General features: G+C 35.6%; 2 protein-coding genes across 2 annotated transcripts in view; one reads left to right on the top strand and one right to left on the bottom strand.

Moving 5' to 3' along the window:
* The first annotated feature begins 15219 nt into the window (after positions 1–15219).
* LOC132628399 (receptor-like protein EIX2) lies at positions 15220–17208 on the top strand. Its single transcript, XM_060344182.1, has 2 exons — positions 15220–15772; positions 15863–17208. The coding sequence occupies exons 1-2, from the start codon at positions 15220–15222 to the stop codon at positions 17206–17208; spliced, it is 1899 nt and encodes a 632-aa protein (XP_060200165.1).
* Positions 17209–18537: 1329 nt separating this feature from the next.
* The window catches only part of LOC132628398 (uncharacterized), an 18193-nt gene continuing 9725 nt past the window's right edge, over positions 18538–27005 (bottom strand). Inside the window, exons 8-14 of the mRNA XM_060344181.1 lie at positions 26244–26328; positions 25544–25621; positions 25145–25329; positions 24155–24211; positions 23218–23341; positions 22068–22511; positions 18538–18931 (exon numbers count right to left, since the gene is read on the bottom strand). Of these exons, the coding sequence (XP_060200164.1) occupies positions 18875–18931; positions 22068–22511; positions 23218–23341; positions 24155–24211; positions 25145–25329; positions 25544–25621; positions 26244–26328 (1030 nt within the window). The 3' untranslated portion in view covers positions 18538–18874. The remainder of the gene's footprint in view (positions 18932–22067; positions 22512–23217; positions 23342–24154; positions 24212–25144; positions 25330–25543; positions 25622–26243; positions 26329–27005) is intronic.

The raw sequence follows: 27005 nt of genomic DNA, 5'->3' as shown, positions 1-27005 counted from the left end.
ATAAATTGAACAGAAAGAGTACTAAATATAAATGTGTCATTTTTTTGGACTAACTAAAAAGAAAAACAAATACCACAAAGAATAAAACAGAGAATACCGTAATACTTCCTCAATTCACTTTTACTTGTTCACTATCCAAAATATAGTTTTTCACTTTTATTTGTTCACTAATTTGTTTTTTTTTCTGTTTTACCATTAATACTAACTATCCATTCTCCAAATCATCCCAAGACTTTTTGAAATGCTTAATAGTAAAGGATATTATGGTAAAATATGCACTTCATTTATTATTTTTAATAGGGAGTGACCAAATAAAAGTGAATGGAGGGAGTACAATTTTTATAGCGAAAAAGTATTAGAAAAGATCATTGATCAACTAAAGATCATTGCTCTCTACTGTACCAGATTTTTATCTAGTAAAAAATGCAAGTAAAATATTTTCCCACCACACCAGAAAAAAAGGAAAAGTGAATGGAGGATTTACCTTTCCATTTTAAGAAACTCACAAAACTGATAGGAAAGAAAATAAGGGAATCAATTTTCTCTGTGTATATTTCTCTGATCTCAGTACCAAGAATGATCTCTAATTTATACAATGTAATCTAGGGACTAGGGATTGAAAATGTAAATAAAATAATTATTGTAACTACCTAATCATTTTGTACAACTAATATTATTCCTAGAAGAAGCTTCTAAAGTGTCATTTATACTATACGGTAGGTTGCATATTTCTTGTACTGTGGATGCATTTGTTTGGACTTGGATTTCCTTAATTGGATCTGTAGAAGTATGTCCCAAGTTAGTATGCAGTGGCCCAGTGTGCAATAGCCCAGACGAATTAATAAGCCCAATAGGAAAGGACCCGGTTGAAAGAACATTTGAAACTAAAGCCTTTTGCACTACTTGGTCAACTTCTTCTTCTTTAATTCTGTCATCCCCCCTCAAGTGGTTGGCCGACGACCGGACACCCAACTTGCCTAAAAAATTCCAATGGAGAGGTCCGGTGAGAGCTTTAGTGAAAAGATAGGATATTTGGGAAGAAGAAGGCACAAATGATAGTGAAATGAGTCCCTCAACCAGTTTTTCGCGAACAAAATGGCAATCGAGTTCGATGTGCTTGGTACGTTCGTGAAAGACTGGATTTTTGGCGATGTGGATGGCAGATTGATTGTCACAGTGGAGAGAAATGGGTAGGAAAGAGAGATCCCAAGATCGGAAAGAAGATGGACAATCCAAGTAATCTCAGCAACAAGTCGACGCATGGATCTGTATTCTGCCTCTGCAGATGAGAGGGAAACGACTTGTTGTCTCTTGGATTTCCAAGAGACAGGAGAACCCCTAATACTGATGTAGAATCCGCTAACAGATCTGCGACTATCCGAGCAAGAAGCCCAATCGGCGTCATAGTAGGTAAGGAGCTGGAAAGATTGTGAAGAGTTCATAAAAAGACCAAGACCAGGATCTCGTTGTAAATATCGTAATGTGTGAAGAGCAGCTTGAAGATGCCCAGAACGAGGACTTTGCATGTATTGGCTCAAAGTTTGGATGGTATAGGCAAAGTCAGGACGAGTATGCGTTAAGAAGTTCAATTGGCCCAATAAGCGTCGGTAAGCAGTTGGATTTGATAGTAATTCACTCGATTCGTGAGTGAGTTTAAGAGAGGGATCCATGGGAGTGGAGACTGCTCGAGGGTGAAGGTTGGGATATTCTTTGAGGAGATCAAGCGTGAATTTGCGTTGGGTTAATATCAAACCACCTGGTATGTGCAAAAGTTCCATTCCCAAAAAATAACTAGCAATTCCCAAATCCTTTATGCGGAACTCAGTGTTGAGAAAAACCTTAAGGTATTGAATTTCTTGTTGATTGTTGCCCGTTAACAAAACATCGTCCACATAAACCGCCAAAATGGTGATTAGACGGCCTTTCTCATAGAATTATGAGTTCTAAACTTGTAATCGAGCTGACGCAAGGCGTCAATTTTGACGGATCGAGTGTATTAATGTTCCAAGAAAGATGCAGGAATTCTGCTTTGTTAGAGAATCTTTTCAAATACCAGTAAGTTCATGTTAGAGTTCACTTACAAAAGTAGATTATTTGTAGTAATTGTCTTGCTTTCAAATGGCTGCTTCCATGTTCAAAGTTTACATATTGCATACTGAAAGGCCATATTTCAAATCAAAACAGCAAAACAAGTAAACAGGTGAACTAGTTTGTCCCATACCCTAATACTATCCCAACTCAATATTATATTACTACGATGTCATGCCGATTTCTTTATTAGGAAATTGAAGTTGTCTTTTGATTACGGGGGTGACAACCGAGGCTTTTAACCAAGAAAGTTCGTTGGGATAGCTCAGACGAATCACAATGAAAACATACTCGCCCTGTTATAGCAGGGCAACCAACCCCTTTCAACATCTCTCATAATGCATTTCACCCTTATCCGCAACTCATACGTTGGTTCTTCAACAACGGGGACTTTGAGAGTAGAGTACGGTTGGCTAAAAAATGAAATAGAAGTGTGACACGATGATTTTTACGTGGGAACCACCCGGCTCACAGGGGTGATAAAATCATGATCTACCTTTACTCATTAACAAATTCTGCAAATAGAATTTAGGGATGATTTCATCATGATACAACCCATAAATATATATTACAACATAATGACCCAAATATAACATTGCAAGATTTTTTTTTTTTAAGGGATGTTTGTAATCTCTGTTCGTACACCAACAACAACAACAACATACCCAGTAGAATCCCACAATGTGGGGTCTGGGGAGGGTAGAGTGTACCGGACCTTACCCCCACCTTAAAAGGTAGGGAGGCTGTTTCCGAAAGACCCTTTGCTCAAGAGAGAACAAGACAAAAGGTTAGATAGGGACAAGCATATCAAAACAATCTGAAAACAAGAATTAAAGCGAGAAAGTCATGATAAAGCAGTCTAGAAAGAAAGGAGCAGTAACTACCATATATAAATGAGATAATCGAAGTGCAAGACCCAACAAATATATGCAGAGATGAAATGACAATACACGAATGAGCAAAACTACAACTACTAGGACGAGAGAAAAAGCGAGACTACCTCCTAGCCTTCTATCCTAATCTGGGTCCTCCACAACCTCGTATCTAAGATCATGTCCTCGGTAAGCTGAAAACGCGCCATGTCCTGTCTAATCCCTCCCCCCAATACTTCTTTGGCCTACCTTTACCTATCCGGAATCCGTCCAAAGCCAACCTCTCACACCTCCGCACTGGGGCATCTGTATCTCTCCTCTTCACATGCCCAAACCATCTCAGCCTCGCTTCCCGCATCTTGTCCTCCATCGATGCCACTCCCAAAAGTTTCCTACTAAAAATTCTACCTTTTTCTAATCCCTTTATCAGTCTCCAAAAAATTCGTCAATATTCACCATAAAAAAAGTCACCAATCCTTGGATTCCCATTTCCATTACATGCCAATTGTTTTTAATAATATACACAATTATACATGCTGATACAGATTTATACAATATATATAGACTTGTATATCAAATATTTAAATAATGTATCTCAATAGTATAAATGTGTATAAACAAGGATAATACACATTTATAGGAGAAAATACCATTTAGTCACCATTACACCTCAATTTCAACATTAAATTTACCATTATTGAAAAAACAAAGAAGAAGAAGAAGAAGAAGAAGAAGAAGAAGAAGAAGAAGAAGAAGAAGAAGAAGAAGAAGAAGAAGAAGAAGAAGAAGAAGTAGTAGTAGTAGTAGTAGTAGAAGAAGAAGAAGAAGAAGAAGAAGTAGTAGTAGTAGTAGTAGTAGTAGTAGTAGTAGTAAAAGAAAATGTGAGAAATCCACCAAATACCTGTAAACAATGCATCAATCTTGTATAATAATGTATAAGAGGTGTTTATATACCTATATACACTATTGTGCAATATTATACTAATGAATCCTATCAATGGAGTTGCACAGGTTCTTCTTCTTCCTCGAGCCTCTTCTGAAATTTAACTCAAATTCTGCTCGAAATCACTTCAAATTACTATAAGTTTTCAACTCCTCTTGATGTTTTCAATTAATAGGAACAACACCCCCATGATGTTTCCAAGCAAACCCAATAATACTTATGTCGAAATTAATCTCAAATTTCATATCGGTGAATATTCCATTGAAGTCAAGCAAAATCTTCATTCCTATACTGATAAAAGAAGAACTCTTACACCAAAGTTGAACATAAATCGTGAATATACACTTATTTATAATTTTGTATAGCAATGTTGTATAATTGTGTTCACCACACCCAGTATACAACATTATACACATACTATAATCTTGTATTAATGTATTATATTGTATATGAAATCTGTGTTTCACCTTCAACTTTCTTTTTCAACTAGTATAATTCCCAAAGCTAAAGTTAATCAAACTCAATCAACCTAGCACTCTAGATTCAAGTTACTACAAGCTTTCCCAATAATTTTTAGCTTCACCCAAACAATTTTGCCAATATTAATCAACATTGGTGAAATTTAATAAATAGAACGAGGTCCCGAATTCTTCTTCTTCCTTGAGCCTCTTCTGAAAATTTAAATCAAATCTATTCCAAATCACTTCAAATTTAAGTTTTCAACTCCTCTTGATGTTTCCAGTCAATTGGAACAACACCCAATCCAAATTCTAGACAACTAACAAATTTGAAACAACCTAATTTCAAAAATCGAAGCTTCGATCGGCCTTCAATGGTGGACTTGTATTCTTCAAGTTTCAATCTACAGTATTTGGAGATATATATATATATATATATATATATATATATATATATATATATATATATATATATATAAACTGAAGCAGTAAAATCGAGGAGAAGAAGAAGAAGAAGAAGAAGAAAACAGTTAAAACAGTAGAGAAAATAAAGGGGTTTGACGATGAAGAGAAAAGATACGATTAAATTTAATGGACTAACAGATACAAAGTATTTTTAAGATTATGTAAAAGGTGGGCCATTCCAGGAAAAAACCTACAATATTACGCAAAAGTACAACCCTCAACACTTCATTACACCTACGTAGCCAAGTTTTTAAGTTTTTAGTGGCATTGCCCGGTATTTTCTTATAAAGTGTTCAAATGTAACGACCCATTTTGTCGTTACGGACTTTCCTTACTCAATTCCCAAATCACACTCGGGGTTTCCGGGTTTAGTGGTTCGTCCTTGCGAAAGTCGGGCCGTACTGGCGAGCCCGCCATTGCGGTACTTCATCCGCTTCAGCGGAAGGTGACATTTTTAAGCTAATCCGCCCCAACGGAACAATTCTCTGCTAGATCAAGGTCGCGCCAGTGAGCCTCATTCCTCCCCGCGGGAATCGCTGAGCCTAACCTCGTATTTAATGCTCCATCTTGCGATTGGACCCTCATTTTCAGCCTTTACACTTATGAAGCTGGTTAGGAGGCACATCTAGAATGACTCCATTGTCATTGGAGAAGGTAAACCTCAAACTACACCTCATATATCATCATCCTTGTGATAACATTTCTTTATTTCTAGTATTTAGGAGCCCTTGGGGATTTAGGAAAGAACTCTTGGGAATAATAAACCCTAGCTATCGACATGGTTTCTTTAATAAATAAAATGGTGGTTAAACATTTGAAGTAGGATTCACCTTGGGGGAAAACACTATTCTCAAATCATTATCTAGATTTCCTAATTGGGTAAAGGAAGGGTCTTTCTTGAAATTAAGGGGTTTTGTTAATAAAGGAAGGATGAGTTATTTGGATTTAGATAACCATGTCAATAGAGCCCTTAATCAGGGAAAACTTAGTAAACCTTTTTAAAAGGGGAAAATTCTGACTTCTACTCTTGTGGGCCCGGGGAAATTCTTACATGTTCTAGAATCTTTCTAGAGTCGTATTAAATAGATATTCTTAGCGCGTTGCTTAATCTAAACTTGCATTCCTAGCCCCTCTCGTCGCGGTAAACTCCGGGGATGGAAGATGAAGTTCAAGAAGGATGTTCGTGGCACCTACTAGGCCTCGAGGTAGGTTACGGCTTACTTGAATTAGACTACGATTTTTATTTCACATGTAATTAGTAGAGATTGATGGAGAAAGCATGCTTAGGTATTCAGATACGGTGTTAGGATGGAAACTCTAGGTTGGTACTATTTATGTGAGGCTTGTCGCTATTCTGTGTTGTTTAGGCTTGTAGTTATGTTGTATGAGGAGTTCGTGGCTTTTTCACGAGATTTGATATACGAGTTAGGGATATAATTGATGAACTTGATGTACTATTACTCTCTTATTAGACTTCAGTTAGTGAGGCATATGTAGGAGTTAGTCATTGTTGGAGAGATCGTGTTAAGCCTTCGGGTATGAAGTCGGGATGGACATTCTTAGGTTGGTATTGTTGTTGACACTTTGTGGGCTTGTCGCCTTGTTACTATGATTTGGATTGTTGTCATGATTGTTATGTTGGGCTTGTCACCTCTTTTACTATGTTGTGCTACGTAGAACATTCATATCTCACTTATCTTGTACTTATCGGAAGGGGAAAGAATAGTGATTTAGTTGTGAATTGTGACTAGTGTTGTGAAAAGGCACAATGAGCTCTTGACTGTGACTCATACTTGCATTGATATCATGCATGGCATTCATACTCATTTGCATGGTACCTTGATGTGGATCATGATATGGCACTGATGATGGAAGTGAGAAAGGAAACGCCTGAGATTGATATGGAAAGAATGATTACATACAGTAATATGGAAGTCATCTCTGGGCTGTGTGCGGAGTGACTGGTACATGGACTTCGTGGGTCCTCTATGGGTCATGACTATTGAGACGTGGAGGATTTCCATCCGTAGCATGTATGTACGTTGACAGACAGTATGGGCATTGCACATCATCTCACTTCATTGCATTTGCATAAGAAATCATTACTCATTTACTTATATGGTTGATTTTAGTCATGGTATTGATGTTAGTTGAGTCGCTTATGGGGTCGTTGATTCGTGATTTCCTTCTTGTCTGTCTTGGTTGTGTTGTGCCTCTTAAACGATGTTTAGTTAGAATATATAGAAGTCTATGGAAGGAAATGGATGTAATAAGGACTAGAAGCAGTGGCCAAGAAGGTGAAAATAACATAGTAAGATTTCTGTGTCCTACTTCATAATCGATATAAGGTAAGTGGTGCGGGCATCCACTTAGTAGAATTACCGGAATTGAGGAATAGAAGATTGTACTTAGGCTCCCGATTGACATTAAGGCTATAGAGGAACCAATGGTCGCAGATCTTATTCTAAACTTGCCTATTAGTTGTGTCGATTGCCTACTCATTCTTATCTATTAACTTCTATTTATTATATGTGTTTTCCTAATCGTTGTTGGCCTATGATGCTTATCAGTACGTGTGTGTACTGATACTACTTTTGCTATACCCTTTTTGGGTGTAGAGTTGTTGTAGGATAAGATCGAGATCCATATAATCTCTGAAGAACTCATGATGTCCACTCTCGAGCTTCCTGTTTATTCTCATCCTAGACAGAAGCTACAATTATTTCTTTGAGTTTATTTTTCTTGAGTTGATGGTTATAAAAGCTAGTGTACGCGTCTAGACTAGGTTTTGGGAAAAATTGTTGTTAAATAAAGGATGCATTTGAGTATTTATGTTTCTCTTAAAGCAATGTTTTAAATGAATGGTCGATGAAATTTCTTAAGTTATTTTATTTAAGTAGTCCTTGGAAAAGGGTTCGCCTACCGGGTGGGATTGGTAGGTGCCCGCATAGCCCGTGAAATAGGGCGTGACATCAAAAATCCAGTATACAATATTATACACCGTTTTACAACATTATACAAAACTCTAATTTTCTTTCTCACAACAATGTTTTAAAACTTGATGTACAACATTATACACCAGTGAAAAAAATATTTTATCAAATTATAAGAGGTGTTTATACATCCATATACACTATTATACAATATAGAGGTGTTTCTACACCCATATACACTATTATGCAATATTATACACTATTATACAACACTCACTCGTCTTCTTCCCTGCGCCTCTTTTGAAATTTAACTCGAATCTACTCCATATTTCTTCAAATTTAAGCTTTGAACTCCTCTTAACGTTTTAGAATCAATTGGAACAACACTCAATCAAATAACTAACAAACTTGAAAAACCCACATTTAACTTAAATCTACTCTAAAGTACTTCACGTTTACTTCTTGAACTCCTGTAAAACTTGTAACCAGTTGTGGGATCTGGCCGTGTTTGATTTAGTAGCTCCATGGTGGTGGAGCCTGTAAGAAAATGGGAAAGGGGACAATGGTCAAAAACAAGAGAATGAGTGAAGGAGGCACTTCTTCTGTGGGCCAATTTGCACAAGATTTTACAAGGACAACTTATATAAATAACTACCTTTTAGGAGCAATTAACCATCCAAAACTACCTTTTTCATATTTACAATTCGTAGCTACCATTAGACATTTTCGCTGTATTTGACTGTATTTGAATACACTGTTCAGTTGTATCCAACCCTAAATGATGTCACATGTATTTCAATATATTCGAGTTGCCGCGAAGTTGAATGTATTCACTGTATTTGAATGTATTTCAAAAAAAAAATCAAAATACACTGTGTACATTCAAATTACATTTAAAGCCAAATACATTCAGATACAAGAGAAGAAACCAAATACAAATGAGATACAAGACATATGAGCCAAATACATATGGCGAAATACACTCAGATACACTCATACAAAGGAGAAGAAGTTGTGAAAAATATGTAAGAAAAATAATGTGTTCGGCTGGGTTCAAACCTGCGCGGGCAGAGACAACACCTAATAACTACTCCAGCACAGCCGCTTGATGTTGTATCATGTAGCTACGAAATGAAAATGTAACTACAAAATGTAATTGTTGCAAATAGTGGTTATTATCCATAATTACATCTTCAAAGAAGTTACACTACGTAATTTTTCCACTTTAAAATATAAGTTAATTTTGATAGCATTGTTATTTCAGTTGTATTTACGCGCAATTAAATATTTATTTAACCAACAACATGAAAAAAAAAACACATTAAATACGTTAACCATAATTTGAAGGAGTTGAGTAATTGTTGGAGATTATTACATATAAAGACACCAATTAGAATTAATCTTAATTAACAAATGAATTAGAGGCAACAACTATCTTTAAAAGGTCAAGAAAGAGTTTTAGATATTAAATTCGGTACAAGGTGCATTATTAAAGGTGTTGTCTCCGGGCTAGATTTTCGTAGCTACTCTGGTGCAATAATAAAGTAATATCCAACTTCAAAGATATAAAGAATCAAAAAAGATCTTCTATCATGTACTCGTATAAAAGTTTCAAAAAACTCTTATACATGTTCTCTCAATAGCTTTTGTAGGAACATAGAATAAGAGCCTGTTTGGATGGGTTTATGCCTATAAACTGCAAACAGTTTATAAGCTAAAAAAAATAAGTTGGGGTAGTCTAACTTTTTTTTTTTTTGGCTTATAAGCTGTTTTCAGCTTATAAACTGCTTTAGATAAGCTAAGTCAAATTGGCCCAATTATTTTTTTGAGCCTATTTAAAGTACAAAATAACTTTAAGCTAGTCAGCCAAACACTCAAAAAAAGCTGAAAACAGCTTATAAGCAACTTATAAGCCAATCCAAACGGGCTCTAATAGCCCGTTTGGATTGGCTTATAAGTTGACTTATAAGCTGTTTTCAGCTTTTTTGAGTGTTTGGCTGACCAGCTTAAAGTCATTTTATGCTTAAAATAAGCTCAAAAAAATAATTGGACTCATTTGACTTAGTTTATCTAAAGCAGCTTATAAGCTGAAAACAGCTTATAAGCCAAAAAAAATAAGTTGGACTACTCCAACTTATTTTTTTCAGCTTATAAGCTGCAAACAGCTTTAAGCTGTAAGCCAATCCAAACGGGCTCTAAGTAGCATTATAAGAACTGTTGAAGAGAGTAAAAGCATTAAGTGTCAAAACATGAATATTTCAAAGGTTAGATTTTCTGCAATGGATAATGAAGAAACACATTAATATAAATTAATTAGATAGCACATAAATCATAAATAATGTATAGGTTCTGTGTAGTGGAAGCAGAAGACTGGAACGAACTGCGATTGGAATCACTGGTCGACGTGGTCCTCACGGTTGGACGAATCCCCTATAGCACAGTCTAACTCCTAGTTAAATGCGATAGAGAAGAAACCATTGAAAAATACTGAGAGTTTTGTCCCTAGTATATCTAATCGTATATTGTAAGTATACATATATAAAAGAAATGAGGATTAACCGTAATTACAAATTAATACTATCTTTTATAGTGGACTTTTAGATAACCCCTTATGAGTGGACTCTAATTCCGAGAAGATAAAATAACAATTTTTTAAACAAATTAATAAAAATAATGCTACATAAAATGAAATGACGGGAGTTATAACTATTCAAATAACGAACAAAATTTCCATTCTAACTACTATCTTACGGTCAAAATTTAAGTGAATAGCAATAAGTCAAATTGTACATGACAAAAAAGTCACCAAAGTTCTTTGACCAAACTGAATTGAAGGATGAGTGTGACAACCTAAATAAAGTTATGAGAGGGATGGATGGGCCGAGAGACTTCGTAGAAAGACTGCACCTTGGCCTATTAAGTTTTTCTTGGCGAATATAAACCAATAGAGAGTGTGTCTAACAGTTTTTTTTATTAATAATAAAATTAAAAAATCCTCAACATGGAGGACTAGGACTGACTTTATCAATACTAATGAGGTAGTGAACCTCTACTAATTAACAACCATGAAGAAAATAAGAGCTAGAGTTGCTAATTTAAGCGTTTTTTCTTTTGTTGAGAAAACCATTCAACTTGACAGCTCAAAACATTTTAAAAATTATTAATCTTAACCAAATTCATAAAATGCTACTCCCTCTGTTTCAATTTAAGTGAACCTATTTTCTTTTTAGTTCATGCCAAAATGAATGACCTCTTTCCTAATTTGGAAAAAAATTCACTTTATGAAATGATTTACAGCCACACAAATATTCAAGACTTATTTTGAATCACAAGTTTCAAAAGTCTTCACTCTTTCTTAAATGTCGTGTCCAGTCAAATGGGTTCACATAAATTGAAATGGAGTGAGTATTAATATTAGCCCAAAATCTCTTTTTACTACAAAATGGCTAATGGATCCTTTTCTACTTTTTAAAACCATCATCATTAGATTGTGAGCCTAACGTGTGGGGGTTTGATTTTGATGCCTACCATATAATATCTAAGTAAAATAACTTACAAAGACATCGAAACTTAGATGCTTATCTCTTCAACCAAAGACACAACACGGTACGTTTGCCCGAGTAATATAATAATAATAAAATTTATATATTTGAAAATTAGATAAAAAGTATTATAAGTCTGCATAATTAGTATTCTCTCTGTCCCAATTTGAGTGGCTTACCTTCCATTTGACAATTTAAACATCCTACATGATAAATTTATAACCACAAGATTCAAAGGACATTTTAGTACATTATACACATCTTTAATTTAGGACCACAAGATTCAAAAGTCTCTCTTTATTTCTTAAACTTCGTGTCTAGTCAAACTATGACTTAAATTGGAACGAGGGGAGTAATTCACAATATATGAAAAGAATTGCAGAAAACTGTAGTAAAAAAAAGAGTTGTTTGACTCCCCAAAGAGTAAAACCCTCATATAAATTGAGATGGAGGGAGTACATATCAAATTTAAAATTGCATAAGAATCCGTAAACTTCACGTCTTGGATAAAACTCTGTTGAGGCCGTTTTTACTACTGCAAATTTTATAGGGAAACCATCACTAATTGCCCCCAATATACAAAATATTTACCCGCCCATGCTCCCTCCCAAACTATTTTTGCTTCTACCCCCACCGACTGAAAATATTTACCCGGCATACCCCTCAGTCAAATCCCTTCCTCTCCGTGATACCATCGCAATATATTTATATACCATGATGGTATCATGGAGGACTAAGAGAAGGACTGAAACAGTCCTCCATGACACCATCTCAGTATATTTATATTCCATGAATGGTATCATATATATATATATATATATATATATATATATATATATATATATATATATATATATATATATATATAAGATGATGGTATCATAGAGTTTTTTTTTTTCGAAAAAAGTGTGTCATTTTTAATAAATGAACATGATCATTCATAATACCATCTCGGTATATTTATATACCATGATGGTATCATGGAGGACTAAGAAAAGGGCTGAAGCATCTTCCATGATACCATGTCAGTATATTTATATACCATGTTGCTATCATAACTGGGGGGCATTTCGGGTAAATATTTTTAATTTTTTATGGGGTATGAGCATGTAATTTTTTATTTGAGGGACATCCATGATCTTTCCCCAAGTTTATAAGGACACGTTTATCAATATGGGACACTAAATAAAGTTGTGGGGAAGACTCGCTAGAGTCCTTTGGACTTAATCAACACGGCTTAGAGTCAATCAGTCAACATCTACATGTATCATCTTTCTAAAACTAAGCATTAATGTTCAACTATTATACAGTTCTTAATATCCATAAATACATATTGACTGGCCTAGCAAAAATATAAGACAAGCATCTACTTGACACACATACTTTTCAATTCCTAGTCTAATACATTTTACATTAATCGTGAAAGTGTTAGCAATAATAATGTGGGTTCTCTTGTTTATTATTTTGACAAACATTTTTGCCCTATTTTTTATAGCGGACTTCTAGAGCATCCGTTATGAGTGGACTCTAATTCCCATCAGATAAAATAACTTCTTAAGAAAAAAAACAATAAAATATAATGCTACATAAATAAAATGAGGAGAATTATAACTAGTCAAATAGCGAACAAAATTTCGATTCTAACTATTACTTCTATCCAAATATAAGTGGATAATAACAGGCCAATTGTACGTGAAGAATAGGACACCAGAGTTCTTTCATCAAACCGAATTGAAGGATGAGTGTGACATCCTAAATGAAGTTATTAGAGGGATGGTTGGGCCAAGAAACTTCGCATAAAAACTATACCTTGGCGTATTAAGTGGGTTTGCTACTTTTAGCGCACTTTTTTTGGGTTGAGAAAACTATTTAATTTGACAGCTCAAAGTAAACTAAAATATTATTCTTAACCTAACTCATAAAATACTATAATTTTCTTAATTTTTTAACAAATGGCTAATGATTCCTTCTTTTTGCCTCGTGCTTCTCTTCGTTTGTTTACTCTGATTACCTGTCCAAGCAAGGCCACTATACTGTACATTCGCCCGTGCAATATAATGATATTGGGGATCGTTAATACTGATGACTGTCACAAGAAATCCCCTAATCTAGGCAAAATATATTCTATACTATGAAAAGCGAAAATACAAAAATCTAACAGTTATAATTAGGTGTCTGGTAAATGTTAATATGTCTTTGACTGCTTAGTATTCCTACATAGGCTAAGTAGCATGAAAATTTAATATTTTTGTAATTGGATTTGTTTCTAGTGGGGTCTTGTTTGAACGGATGGGGTACATCTCACATTATTCCACAAATTATGTCCCGCGCTTTTAAAACATTTAGGGAAACATCACTAATTTCTCCCCAGCCCAAACTATTTTCGCTTCTGCCCAGCCTAGCCCAAATTAATTACCGACGTGTCCCCTCGCCCAAACCCCTTCCTCCATGATATCATCGGAGTATATTCATCTATCATGATGGTATGATGGAGGACTAAGAGAAGAACTGAAGTAGTTCTTCATGATAACATCTCAATATATTTATATACCACGATGGTACCATGGTCCTGAGGAGTGTCTCATTAAAGGACTGAAGCAGTCCTCCATAATACTACCACATTATATGTATATAAGACGATGATATAGAGATTTTTTTTAGAAAGGTGTGTCTTTTTAAATAAATGAACATGATCATTCATAATACCATCTCAGTATATTTGTATACCATGATGGTATCATGGAGGACTAAGAGAAGGACTGAAGCAGTCTTCGATGATACCATCACAATATATTTATATACCATGTTGGTATCATAATTTGGGACATCTCAGGTAAATAGTTTTAATTTTTTCTGGGGGTACGAAAGTAATGAGAATATGTGCGGGTAATTAGGAGGCACGCGCGTTCTTTCCCCAAATTTATGTGTAGATAAATTCGATTTTAAAAGGCAAAAGTTAAAGACCAGCCCATTAGAAGGGATAAAATTAACGACCAGCCCCATTTGAAGGGCAAACCGTCAATTACTTCATATGGGTGGTGTACAGGCATGACCCAAACAGAGACTCTTGATAAAGTTGTCTGGGAAGATTTGGAGTCCTCTTGACTAATTAATTGATATATATAGTTTAAAAAGGAAGAGAAAAAAAACTCTTTAAATTCAACAAGTCTTCGAGTCAAACTGTCAATTCTATAGGTCTTAATATCTATATATACATATTGCCTGGCTTAGCCAAAAGTATAAGCAATCAACTACTTGACACGCATACTTGTCAATTCCTAGTCTAAAACCTTACATATCAATCATGAAAGTGTTAGCAATGACACTGTGGGTTCTTTTGTTCTTTTTTTTGACAAACACCAAGTTTGTTGTTTGTGTAGGCATTTGCAGAGAAACCGAGCATCCCTCGGATCTTCCCTCTTCTTGAGTTGTTGGAAAAGATTGTTGCGAATGGGAAGGGGTCGTGTGCAACAATCTAACTCGACATGTGAATGAACTACACATATTTAGTGATTGGGAAGAATTGAGATATCTAAGGATCAATAGCCTTGAGTGGCTGCCGAGTCTTTTGAATCTTGAGCACTTGGAGATGCGTGATGTGGATCTCAGCAACGCAACTAACTGGCTACAGGTCATTAACATGCTTCCTTCTCTTGTTGATCTTCGTTTATCCAATTGTAAACTTCATCATATAACACCTCTACTTCATCACAATTTTACTTCACTTGAAATCCTCGATCTTTCCTGGAACAACTTTAGTTCTCCTGTTCCCAAATGGGTTTTCAACCCCGCCAGTCTCGTTTCTCTTGATTTGAGTTATAGTAATTTTATTGGCCCGTTTCCTGACGGTCCAGTTAACTTGACTTCTCTCACATCCTTCGGGGCTTCTGGCAACTCTTTCAATTGTCTTTTACCCACATGGTGTTTGATCTAAGTAATCTTGAATATCTTGCGCTAACCAATAGTAGTATTGAAGGTGCAATATCGAGTAAGATCGGAAACATAACAAACCTTAAATATCTCTATCTTTTTGATAATATGCTTTCTGGAAAGTTACCAAATTTAATTGGAAAGTTAAAGAAATTAGAATATCTTTATCTCTCAAATAATCTATTTGATGGGGAAGTATCTGAATTATTCAACGGTAGGAGTAATTTCTTTAAAGCAGAAATGGGAAATAGTTCTTCTCTGAGTTATTTGTATCTAGGCTACAATAAACTCACTGTAACTCTTCCAAAAAGTCTTGGCCAACTTTCAGTGCTAGAAGAACTTTACATCCATCACAATAGGTTGGAAGGTGTTGTAACAGAAAGTCATTTCTCCGAATTAACACAATTAAAGATCTTCTCTGCATATAGAAATAGTCTGACTTTAAAAGTGAGTGGAAATTGGATTCCTCCTTTTCAATCCAGGGACATTGAAATAGGCGGCTGGAATATAGTGGCTCCGAACTCAGAAGATGATAACGCGAGTTGACATATCATATGGTGGAATACAAGGTGAGGTTCCAACTTGGTTTTGGAACTTGTCTTCTCAAATTCAGTTTCTCAATCTTTCTCAGAACCAATTTGTTGTGAGATTCCAATCATCTCAACAGCTTCTTGGTTAGTTGGAAATGGAGATGGTTTACATAATCCTGGGTTCATGTACTTGGGTTTCAACAAATTTAGTGGGCCACTACCGTTGATTCCAACCACTGTAACTGAGCTAGATCTCTCGAACAATTCTTTTTCAAAAGGTTTATCTAATTTTTTGTGTGAATCAAAGGATGGATCATACAATTTGGATTATTTAAATCTTGGGGAGAATGATTTGTCAGAAGAAATTCCTGATTGTTGGATGAATTGGCCAAGGTTGAGAGTTTTAATCTTGAGGGACAATAACTTGATTAGTGGCATACCAAGATCCATGAAGGTTTTGAGTAATATGCAATCCTTGGACTTCCGAAGAAATAGACTTAATGGTCTATTTCCTTCATCCTTGGGAAACTGCACAAAATTGCACAAAATAGATTTAGCTGAGAATGAGTTTGTTGGGAAATTACCATCTTGGTTGGGATTGAGGTTTCCAACCTTGATATTCCTTATCCTTCGGTCCAATAAATTTGATGGTGAGTTGCCTCAAGAACTTTGTCACCTCAAAGATCTTCAGATCTTAGACCTTGCAAACAATGCATTTGTTGGAATCATACCAAGGTGTATTGGCAATTTTAGTGCAATGGTCAAAGGAAAAAAGGACGTGGAAGATTATGAGTTATATTATTCATTTATTGTTGGAGTTCAAAGAGAGAGTGCAATGGTGATGACTAAAGGCAACATGTACCAGTATGACACCATTTTGGCGTTGTTTACAAGTATGGATATGTCTAGCAATAATCTTTCCGGAGACATTCCTGTAAGTCTAATACGTCTTGCAGGATTAAGATCATTTAATATTTCAAAAAATAATCTAATTGGTAGAATTCCAAATGACGTTGGTGACATGAAAGTATTGGAATCTGTTGATATTTCAGAAAATCAGCTTTATGGTCAAATCCCACGAAGCTTTTCAAGTTTGTTCACTTTGAGCTACTTGAATCTATCTGATAACAATTTATCAGGTATGATACCATTGAGCACTCAACTTCAAAGCTTTGATCCCACGAGTTTTCAAGGAAACAAACTCTGCGGGATTCCACTCTTGGTGAACTACAGTTCAGGTGGTAAAACTCCAAATCATGAGTATGAAGAAGATGAGAGTGACAAAGATGAAGTGGATTGGTTCTACATTTCAATGGCAATAGGATTTTCACTAAGCTTTTGGGGTGTAAGTGGTTCACTGCTTTTCAAGAGATCGTGGAGACATGCTTATTTTCGTTTCTTAGACCATAGTTGGGAAATGTTGCTTGCAAAGGCTCCGATATGTTGATAGATATGACTTAAGGATTTTACTATTCTCAAAAATTAGTTTGTATGCTTACACTTCTCTTCAATAAATAATGTACATTTTTGTTATCAAGTTGTTTCATTTTGTGTTCAAAACTCACGATGGAACAACTGTTAAGGAGCTTTGTAATACAATATCAGGTTGTTTAATTTAATAGAATTAGCAAGAATCGGGGTGATCAACAACTTGATTAGCTTAACAAGAAGTTCAATAAGTTTGAAAAACAAATTCTTATCATTCAATTTTCAAAATTAAGCTGACGGATTCAATGGTGTCCCTCGATCTCCCTCTCTACTGATATTTTGAAACAAAACAATTTTTCAGATTTAAGATCTTCTCGGAGTATTATAGATTCACCAATATTTGTCCTAGTCCTGGTTAATTTGGTTGTGTTTGAATGACCTACTAAGGAAATCAAATACTTCTTATGGGAAGGAACATCATTTCAAAGTTTGAACTTTTCTAACGAAATATTCAAGTCAATTCATATGTTTATTTCTTAAATTCTTGTAGTAAATTTTATATATTAGAAAGCTACATAAATAAGTACTCCCTTTGTCTCAATTTAAGCGAGTAACTGGACAAAGTTTAAAAATAAAAAAATATTTTTGAAACTTATAGCATAAAACAAGTCATAAATTTTCAAGGGTAAAATGAGAAGTTTAAAATTAAATTACTATTCCTTCCATCCCAATTTATGTGACGATAATTGATTTTTGATTCAGAGTTTAAAAACAAAAGAATACTTTTGAAACTGTGATCTAAAATAAGCAATAAATATTCATATGACAATAAATCACCTCATTATAGGTAAAATGAAAAGTTAAAAATTTAAACTTATATAAATATGAAAGGTATCATTTTTTTTAGACTAACTAAAAAGGAAAGAACATAATATAAATTGAACAGAAAGATTACTAAATATAAATGCATCATTTTTTGGGATTAACTAAAAAGAAAAAAAATATCACATAGAATAAAAAAGAGAGTACTGTAATACTTCCTACGTTCACTTTTACTTATTCACTATCCGAAATATAGTTTTTCACTTTTACTTGTTCACTTTAGCATATCAAGAAGAAAAAATCCTATTTTACGGTAAAACTTTTACCCTTAATACTAACTGTTCATTCCCCAAATCATCCCGAGACTTTTTGAAATGCTTAATAGTCATGGATATCATGATAAATATGCACTTCATTTATTATTTTTTAGGGGAGCACAAAATTCATCATGACCAAATAAAAGTGAACAGAGGACTATTATTATAGCCAAAACTATTCGAAAAGATCATTGATGAACTGAAGACTATTTTGTCTCCCAAACAATCATAATACCATTGCTCTCTACTGTACCAGATTCTTGATCCAGTCTGAAAATGCAAGTACAATATTTTCCCACCAGCTTTCACATGATTGTTTATTGCTTAATGAACAGAAAGCACATGGAAAAAACCACAAACATTGTATATAAGGTAAAATACCAAATCTAAACTAGTAAAACTAAAAGGCCTAAAATACTATACAAAGTGAGTCTCAAAGACTATAAACAGCAGGAACACAACAGAGATAAACTTGATGCAATCTTTCTGCCAGTAACACTAATTAATGAGATTTCATCAAGTGAAGCACAAAGGTTCCTCTATTTATCATGTATGATGAGCATTCAAAATAGCGCGGTATACCATGTCAATGAATTGGTCATCCTGTTACGGGAATAGAGACGAAAATCAGATGCATAAAGAGACCAGTGAATAATGAAGGGAAAAAAAAGGCAAAAAATCAATAAAAGCGAACAATGTCAAGACATGAGTAATCAAAAACTGCCCAGCTAATCAACTAGCTACACCAACAAAACTAAAACCGATGAATTGTGAGTTAGGCTCCAGGAAAGCAAAAAATTGAAGTCCATATAGCCTTGGCAAGTCCCTATTAACTTTGTCCCTGAATCTCAAACTCGCTATTAGTTTTTACGCGTTGTCTGGACTCGTATTTTCCAGTGATATTATTTGGCAAACTTATATTTTCCAGCCAACTTCTAACAACTCTCCTACAAAATCTTTGAGTTTTGGTTGGTGACAAGGTACCTCTTTTTTCAAGAAAGGTGCATGTTATATAGGCAAAAAGTTGAAATAAATATCAATGAACTACAGTGCTTGGACAGCTTTAGTCTGTAGTCTCTATACTGTTGTATAGCTTCAAAGTTTGTCTTGACATCCTATTTTCTTTCTATTTTACTAGCTCTTCTCGTCTTCTTTCAATTTAGGAAACACTTATTTCCTTCTGTCTAATATATATACTCATCCTTCTGGAATAGAAAATGGTCTGAACCTTCTAGTCCTAAAGTGACAATCCAGGGGTGGAAATTTTAGCAGGCATACTTTGGATCAATATTGGTTGGTATCATACTGACTCATTAACTAGACAGCTCAAAAGGTAATGGTTCCAAGACTAACCAGAAGAAATGAGGAAGCATACTTCCATCAGCAAAGCTAGTGACGGTTCCCATACAAGAGTGCATTTTTTGTTAAGGTGACTGACTATCAAAAGCTTTTGAGTGGTGCTACTCACACTATTCCGAAGGGGAGCCTTGGAGATAAAGTTAGTCTCCATGACCTCTATAGGTCACGGGTTTGAGCCGGGGAATCAATTGCTGATACTTGTGTCAATGCCTCCATTACAGCCCTTCCCCGGACTCTGCGTGAATGCGGGATGCTTCACACACCGGGCAGCCTTTTTACTCAGACTATTCCAGTTTTTTTTTTTTTTTTTTGGTTGTTGTTACATTTCCTTTTTGAGTTGAGGGTCTATCAGAAACAGCTTCTCTGCCCTGTAAAGGTAGAGGTAAGGTCTGCATACATCCTACCCTCCCCAGACCCCACTTGTGGGATTACATTGGGTATGTTGTTGTATTCCAGCTTTGTCAAACTTCCCTCTCCAGGATGTCCCAAAACTAAGTCACATTGATGCAGAAAATAGGATTTGCCATTCCAAAATGACCCTTCAATTATAAGATAACCGACATGACTCTTGAAGAATTTTTTCTGATGGAATGATGTTGAAGAGATCACAGTCCATGTAGATCAACCAGCCGCTGTCGGCCGGACAATGCTCAAAACCTCACAATTCACCAATTTTTAAGTTGCGAGAAGTTAGTGGGGTAGGTAAGTAAGCTGAGGTCAGAGAAAAATTGCAGCTGAGAGTAGGGAAGGAATTTGCTGATGAAAACTCCTCCCCTTTCAGCAGCACTGGGCAGATCTCTTTCAACTTTAACTGACAGAACTAAGGAAAGCAGTGATGATGCTGAGTCAGCAATCCCAATATGAGGAAGGTCTTTTGCGGTTACGACCAACTGAACAGTGGCCCAAGCAGTCACAATATGAGGAAGTAGGGAGCAGGGCGGGGCGGGTCAAAGCATATTTTCAGAGAAAAATAAATGGGTTAGGGCAGGGCAAACTCAAAATCAACTGAAACTTTTTTCACTTGCGTGTGCAGCTTTCTGTAGCTTCTTCTACTACGAACCCGCACTGTATCTTTTACAACAACAACAACCCAGTGAAATCCCACAACGTGGGGTCTGGGGAGGGTAGAGTGTACGCAGACCTTACTCCTACCAAGGTAGGATGGCACTGTATCTTTTACTTTACAGTATTTTGTACTTTTCTTATTCAGATAATATACTTCAAAATATATTTCTCCTAGGATAGTAGCATGCACATAATAATTTTTTTCATAAATTTTTTCATTGGCATGTTTACATCTAACTTTGACGTTCTTTTTCCCCGGTAACTTTTGAGAATATCATCCTTCTAAATTTTTGTAGTTTATATAAACATACATTACAGATCCTTCCTAAAACATATAATTGAAGCAACAAATTCAAAATCAAAAACCCATTTGGTGGTTCCTCGAACGGAGAAGCTCCTGAACAGAGTGACCACATAAAAAGGTAATAGTTCAAAATTAAAAAAAAAAGAGTATAGAAAATTCCTAAAACAGCCATGACTTGTTGTTGTTGTAAGCTAACCAGGGCGTGGCTAAATAGGGCAGGGTAGAGTGGAAAACAGAAAAATTGTTAAATGGGGCAGGGCAGGTTGAATTCATGGCAGGGCAAGGCTTCACCCGCCCGGCCCTATGGCCCCTATGAGGAAGTGAAATTCGAGTGGGAACTCTCATCAGGGGAAGGGAAGATCTGTGGAGGTCAAGATGGAAAAGAGAAAGAAATGACTACAGATTGGAAACAATTAGGTGGAGTTGGAAAGGGCGGAAAGCGGTGGGTGCTGAAATGGATGGGGAAGAGTTTTGGGGTTTTTGGAACTTTTAGACATCTCATCCAAGTATTTGACGGAAGAACGGTTAAATTATTTTTGGAGTTTGAGAAATTCCCCTTCAGATAAAACATTCAGTCCTTGAGAAAGTAAGGTACTTAATTACAAAAGTATAAACGTCCTTATGTTTCCCGATGGAAAAGCATTTAGAATAGGTGGCAGATAAAAAATTAGGTCCCAGAGGAATTAGAGAAGCAACCAAACCAACATCCAACAGAAAGTCTGAAAAGCAATTGTTTGCAAACTCTTCCTCTCTCTCTCTCTCTCTCTCTCTCTCTCTCTCTCTCTCTCTCTCTCCCTCTCTCTCTTTTCTTCTTACTTGAATACTCTTAGTAATATTCATAATGTGGAAGTTCTTTTTTTTTTTTTTTCTAAATACACACCCTCAGCACCTCTTTTCTTTGAATATATATATCAATATTAGATCAAACGCAATTGACTGCAAATTTCTAAAACTTTAGAGCCATAAAAAAAGTTCACATAGCAAAGTAACTACCGAATTCAAAACGCTTACTTGAACAAGCATCACAAGTGCCTCATGCACTTTATCTCTGTTAATAACAGGTCCGTTGTTTGGGGTAGGAGTGAGAGATGGGGGCGGATTGGGAGGAGGAAATGGTTGAAGCAAAGGAGCTCCGTAAGGGCGTTGTAGATTCCCAGGGGGATGAAGTGGAGGAGCAGTAGGCACAGATGAAGAAACAGGTGGTTTCAGTGGAGAAGAGGAAGGAGGACCAAAGAATGACGATGGCTTCACTAGATTTGAAGACCTTTTGGTATCTGGTTCAGGAGCATCAGCAAGGGGAGGCATCAAAGTGGAAGATGTAGAAAGAGAAGGAGATGGCGTTGAAGAGGGAGGTACAGCAGCAGGAGGATGAGGAGGAGGTAGGACTACTGCAGATGGGTCGTACGACTGTCCCTGAACTGCAGCATTTGGGCCACTCCCAATTCTCATAGCATTCTGCAAAATGAAATGCTAAAAAATTCAGTCACGTTAATAATGTGTGTAACAAGAACACCATACAAACAAAAAATTTCATCTCTAACATAGTAACATGGTATTAGTCTAGAAGTATCTCCACTTAGGGTGTGTTTGGTATGGAAGAAAACATCATCTGGAAAATGTTCCCCAATTTTCCCATGTTTGGTTGGTCAAGATCTTTTAAAAAACATTTTCTCTAGGAAAACAAGTTCCTTAAATGAAGAAAATGTCACCTTAAATGAGATATTTTCAGTGTCTCCTCCCCACTCACCCAACACCCCCACCCCACCCCTTGACCATCCCACCACCCCCGAACCCCCACTCCCCACGCCATCTCACCCCCATAATGTTTTGCTAGATAACTTACAAATGCTCTTGGAACCTCAGTTGGTCCCCCATGGATTATGTAACGTTTTGAAAAGTCACATGAGAATTCTTAAAAATAACCATATGATTAATTAACATATTGTATAATCTTGTAAAAGGTGTCACTAATACTTTTGCAAGGCTGCCTATTATAAGAATTAATGATCCCAAAGCAAAGGTTAAAGATAGAAAGTATTTAGATCTCGCAAAGGAACTCACATATGGAAGAGACACTATTTTCCGTATGATAAACACTGCATAACAGCCACATTATGCGGGTAAAAAAAGAAGAGAAAGCAGAAGGGAAGAAAGGGCATACGCTGAAGAAATTCACAAAGGAACGATCATCTGGGACATCTGCAGTATTTGATGCAGTAGATGATGGCTCCAGGGGACCATCAATTACCAACATGCTTGGAACTGCTTCCAGCTCTTCAAATTCACTGTACCAAAATTACATAAAACCAAAAGTTTCTCTCAGAAACTAACCGATTGCAATTTGCCTTAAGTCATGGATTATTTTGAGCAGATAGTTAAAAAGGTAATCCAACCCACCAAACTATTCACCTCTCTAAAAATCTTGCAGCTTGCTTGCAACTAAAAGCTTTCACTTGTCACAACATAATGTCTCATTAGCTTTTCATAGTCACTTTCACCATGCATATAGCTTAGTTTTATGAGCAAGTTGGTTTATATAGAAAGCACCCATAGGACTAGAACCAACCTATTCAAACAGTAAACAAGACCCAACAATTTAAAGGCCCTTTCAACACTACTTACATTTCACTAAAAGCGTACTTTCACCTCAAATACCAACATTATCCTGCTCACCTCAGGTGACACTGATAACTTTCTTATTTCACAATTCCGCTGTCAATATCATTCTGCGCACTTAGATTTTGATCATATCTATGAGCATCTACTATAATTTTTAACAGCATTTCTAACTCAACTGTTCGACCCCTGAAAATTCAAACAGTATCTCATTGACCAGGTTCTTTAGGATGGCATCGATTTAAATTTATTATGCTTTCTCTCAGTCACACTGCAGTTCAAGATTCTAGCAAACAGAGGGAAGACCAAAAACTTTTTAACTGCCAAGCTAAACTACTATATCTGAGACGTAAATCAACGCCAAAATGTTTATGTAAATCAACGCCAAACTGTTTATAAATAAAATACATTAACATTCGAAGAGAATCTATCATTTTTATCAATAAACATATTTTGATCTTTATAAATATGAACTGAAATACCTCTTGTTTGAAGGTAATTTGAACTTTGTAGGCACCTTAGAATAAGCACTCAGTATCCTGATCACAGGTAAATATCAAAACAGATAATCAGGCATAATAATTAATGTTAACCAGAAAAGGCAGGAGAAGATTGACATGGCAATCATTGCACCGAACAACCAAAAAAAGGTACTTGTCTGATCCGTTCCCTTCTCATTAAGGTGATAAATAGATAGTGAAGCAGTGAAGAAGTAGTTTTGCACCGATACAAGCTTGAATCTCTACAACTTTTTACCCTAAAGATGCATCTGCCTAAAAGTTTCAAGTCATAAAAAACATATGCTCAACTTCTCAATAGCTCTATGAGAAACTTATTTGAAAAGATGAGATGAAGATCTAGGGAACCATTTCAGCTTGTATATAGTAGGTAGTATGGAAAGAGAGGAGTTGGAGGTGTTCCGGAAGGTAAAAAAACATCCCGAGCCAGAGTAGAACAGTTCAGGTGTTTTGGAAATAAAAAGGAGAACATCCTCAAGCCAAAGTAAAACAGCTTATCCCTTTACTGATCAGGAAAAAGGCAACGAAAACAAGCCTGCAACTTTAAGTCGGAACGCCATCTAATCATTCGCCTAACTAAAAGAATGAGTAAGCTAAACATACCATTCTGCTAATCGTTAGGCTATTCGTTACAACAATTTTAGATGTTATAGACTGAGGTTCTAGAGGAGTCCAACCTATAGGCAGCAGAACTAGTGAACTCTACTTCCATAATCATGGATTAATCAGATTACAAGCACATACTCCAAAATAATGATTGCATAAGCAAATTGAGTCCTCAAAATTCCACATTATGCAAATCTAATTATTATTTCTCATAGAATGAACACAATGGATAGTGGGGAGAACTAAACACACACACACACAGAAAAGGGGGGGGGGGGGGGGGGGGTTGTAAATGCCGGGACGGGAAAAGAAAGATTTATGGAGAGAAAAAGAGATCCAAAGGTTCACCTGTTAAAGAGATTTGCAGCTTCTTCACATTCACGTGAATTATAAAACCATATCCCATTTACTTCTTGGGAAGAATTTCGATATAATAAATATGGGATCTGGAGCTCGAACTCAAAATCTCCCAAGAGATCCTCCACCAAATTATCTGCTTGAACGAATAAAGTCATATCTTCAACACGAAAGAACTAAACTTACATGCTCATACAGAAAGCAAGTTCTCAACTTTTTGTACCAACTTACGAGGAACATGGAATTCATGTGACTAGCTTTATTTAAGTCTGAAACACTACATTTATAAAGGTAAAAAACAGACTTTTGATGCCACTTAAGTTTTTTTGATAAAGTGAGCTAATTTCATTATTTTAATACCGAGGAGGTACATCAAGAATACAAAGTTACAGCATAGCTGTTAAAGTTACATCCCAAAAACATCTCAGAAAATCCAAAAACTGAAATAGGTTCTCTGCCATTTTTCTCCTACACCAAAAAAATTAATTCTGGAGGCACCTATTTACAGAAGAAATATGCCTTTTTTTTAATCTTCAAGACATCTCTTATACTTTTTCCAGCAAAATAGTCCAAATGATGCATAGTGGGATGGTTTTTACTGAACTGGAATGACATCAAAGACTGGTTACGCAAGGCATTCAGCCTTCTGAATGTCCCCGCTCTATAACCTCAATATGTCCAATTATATCACATGCAATGGAGATAGTTTTTTTTTTTTTTTGTTTTTTTTTTTGACAAGTACATTCACTGGACAAAGAATTGGAGACCACTGTTTGAATACCAGACAGATTAATTTATAAAAAGAGTAACCACAATCTGTATGCTAAAAACTTAGAGATGACTCCAAACTCTAGAGCCATAAGTAGCAAGGAAAAAAGGGGGCTTTGGGAATCAATAAACCTCTCATGTCATGTCTCTCTAGCAATCCTGGCACATGACAATATAAAAAGAATACTTATAATTATTCAGTCATTTAGTTCATCTGACAATATATGTATTTCACATTAGAAGTTAAAGCAACCTAGTAATTTTTATTTTTTTTGAGAATTAAAGGAATCTAGTAACTTGCCAACATGACTAAACACTTTACCATCTCAAAATACGGTTCATTCTTGAACAGAGATATGGTTAATATGCTTAGGAGAGATGACTTAACCGATGCTTCAGGGGAGAGCCTATATCAATGTACAGGAAAAGTTCTCCTTACATCAGAATTTTGTTTCCTTGCCTGCTCAAGGAGTGAGCTTCCAACATTCTTTGAACTTTTTGTAAGCTAAACTACTATTTACATTAGGCCATTTCCTCCGTTTTCTTGTTTTCTGGTTCCATCGTTAACGATTTTCTTGCAAACTAAAAGGTTTAGATGAGTGACTTTTGGCATTTAATTCTACCCAAGAAAAATCACTTTTCTTTTTCTCCTTTCGTAAGCATTCTTTTAAATCAGTGCTGAACCCGACTAACTTCAAAAAGGGGTTTATCAAATATTCTTCATATTTAAGTCAACTATCAAGAGAAGATAGAGAAGAACTCAAAAAATTCAAGACTTGATATTGAGTCAATCTTCTATCATGTTCTAAATGCCGAGAGATAGGACATAATATGTCCTCCATTATAAAATTCTTAAGAAAAATCAAAGTATTATTTTATTTGCCCCCAAAAAAATATTGATCCACATTGTATTCTGTGACATCCCAAAATGTTTGGCACAACTTCTATAAATTAAATAAGTAATGTCCCTAGCTTCTGTAAAATTAATTCTAATTTCGCTTAAACCAATTCAGTCAATCAATAATTTGCGCTTTGATCCTATATTAGTTGGGTCAATTATATGAATCCTTTGTTTCCATTCCAC

The sequence above is a fragment of the Lycium barbarum genome, chromosome 2 (assembly GCF_019175385.1).
Source record: "Lycium barbarum isolate Lr01 chromosome 2, ASM1917538v2, whole genome shotgun sequence".
In the NCBI taxonomy this organism is placed as follows: domain Eukaryota; kingdom Viridiplantae; phylum Streptophyta; class Magnoliopsida; order Solanales; family Solanaceae; genus Lycium; species Lycium barbarum.
This window is presented reverse-complemented; position numbering and strand designations above follow the sequence as displayed.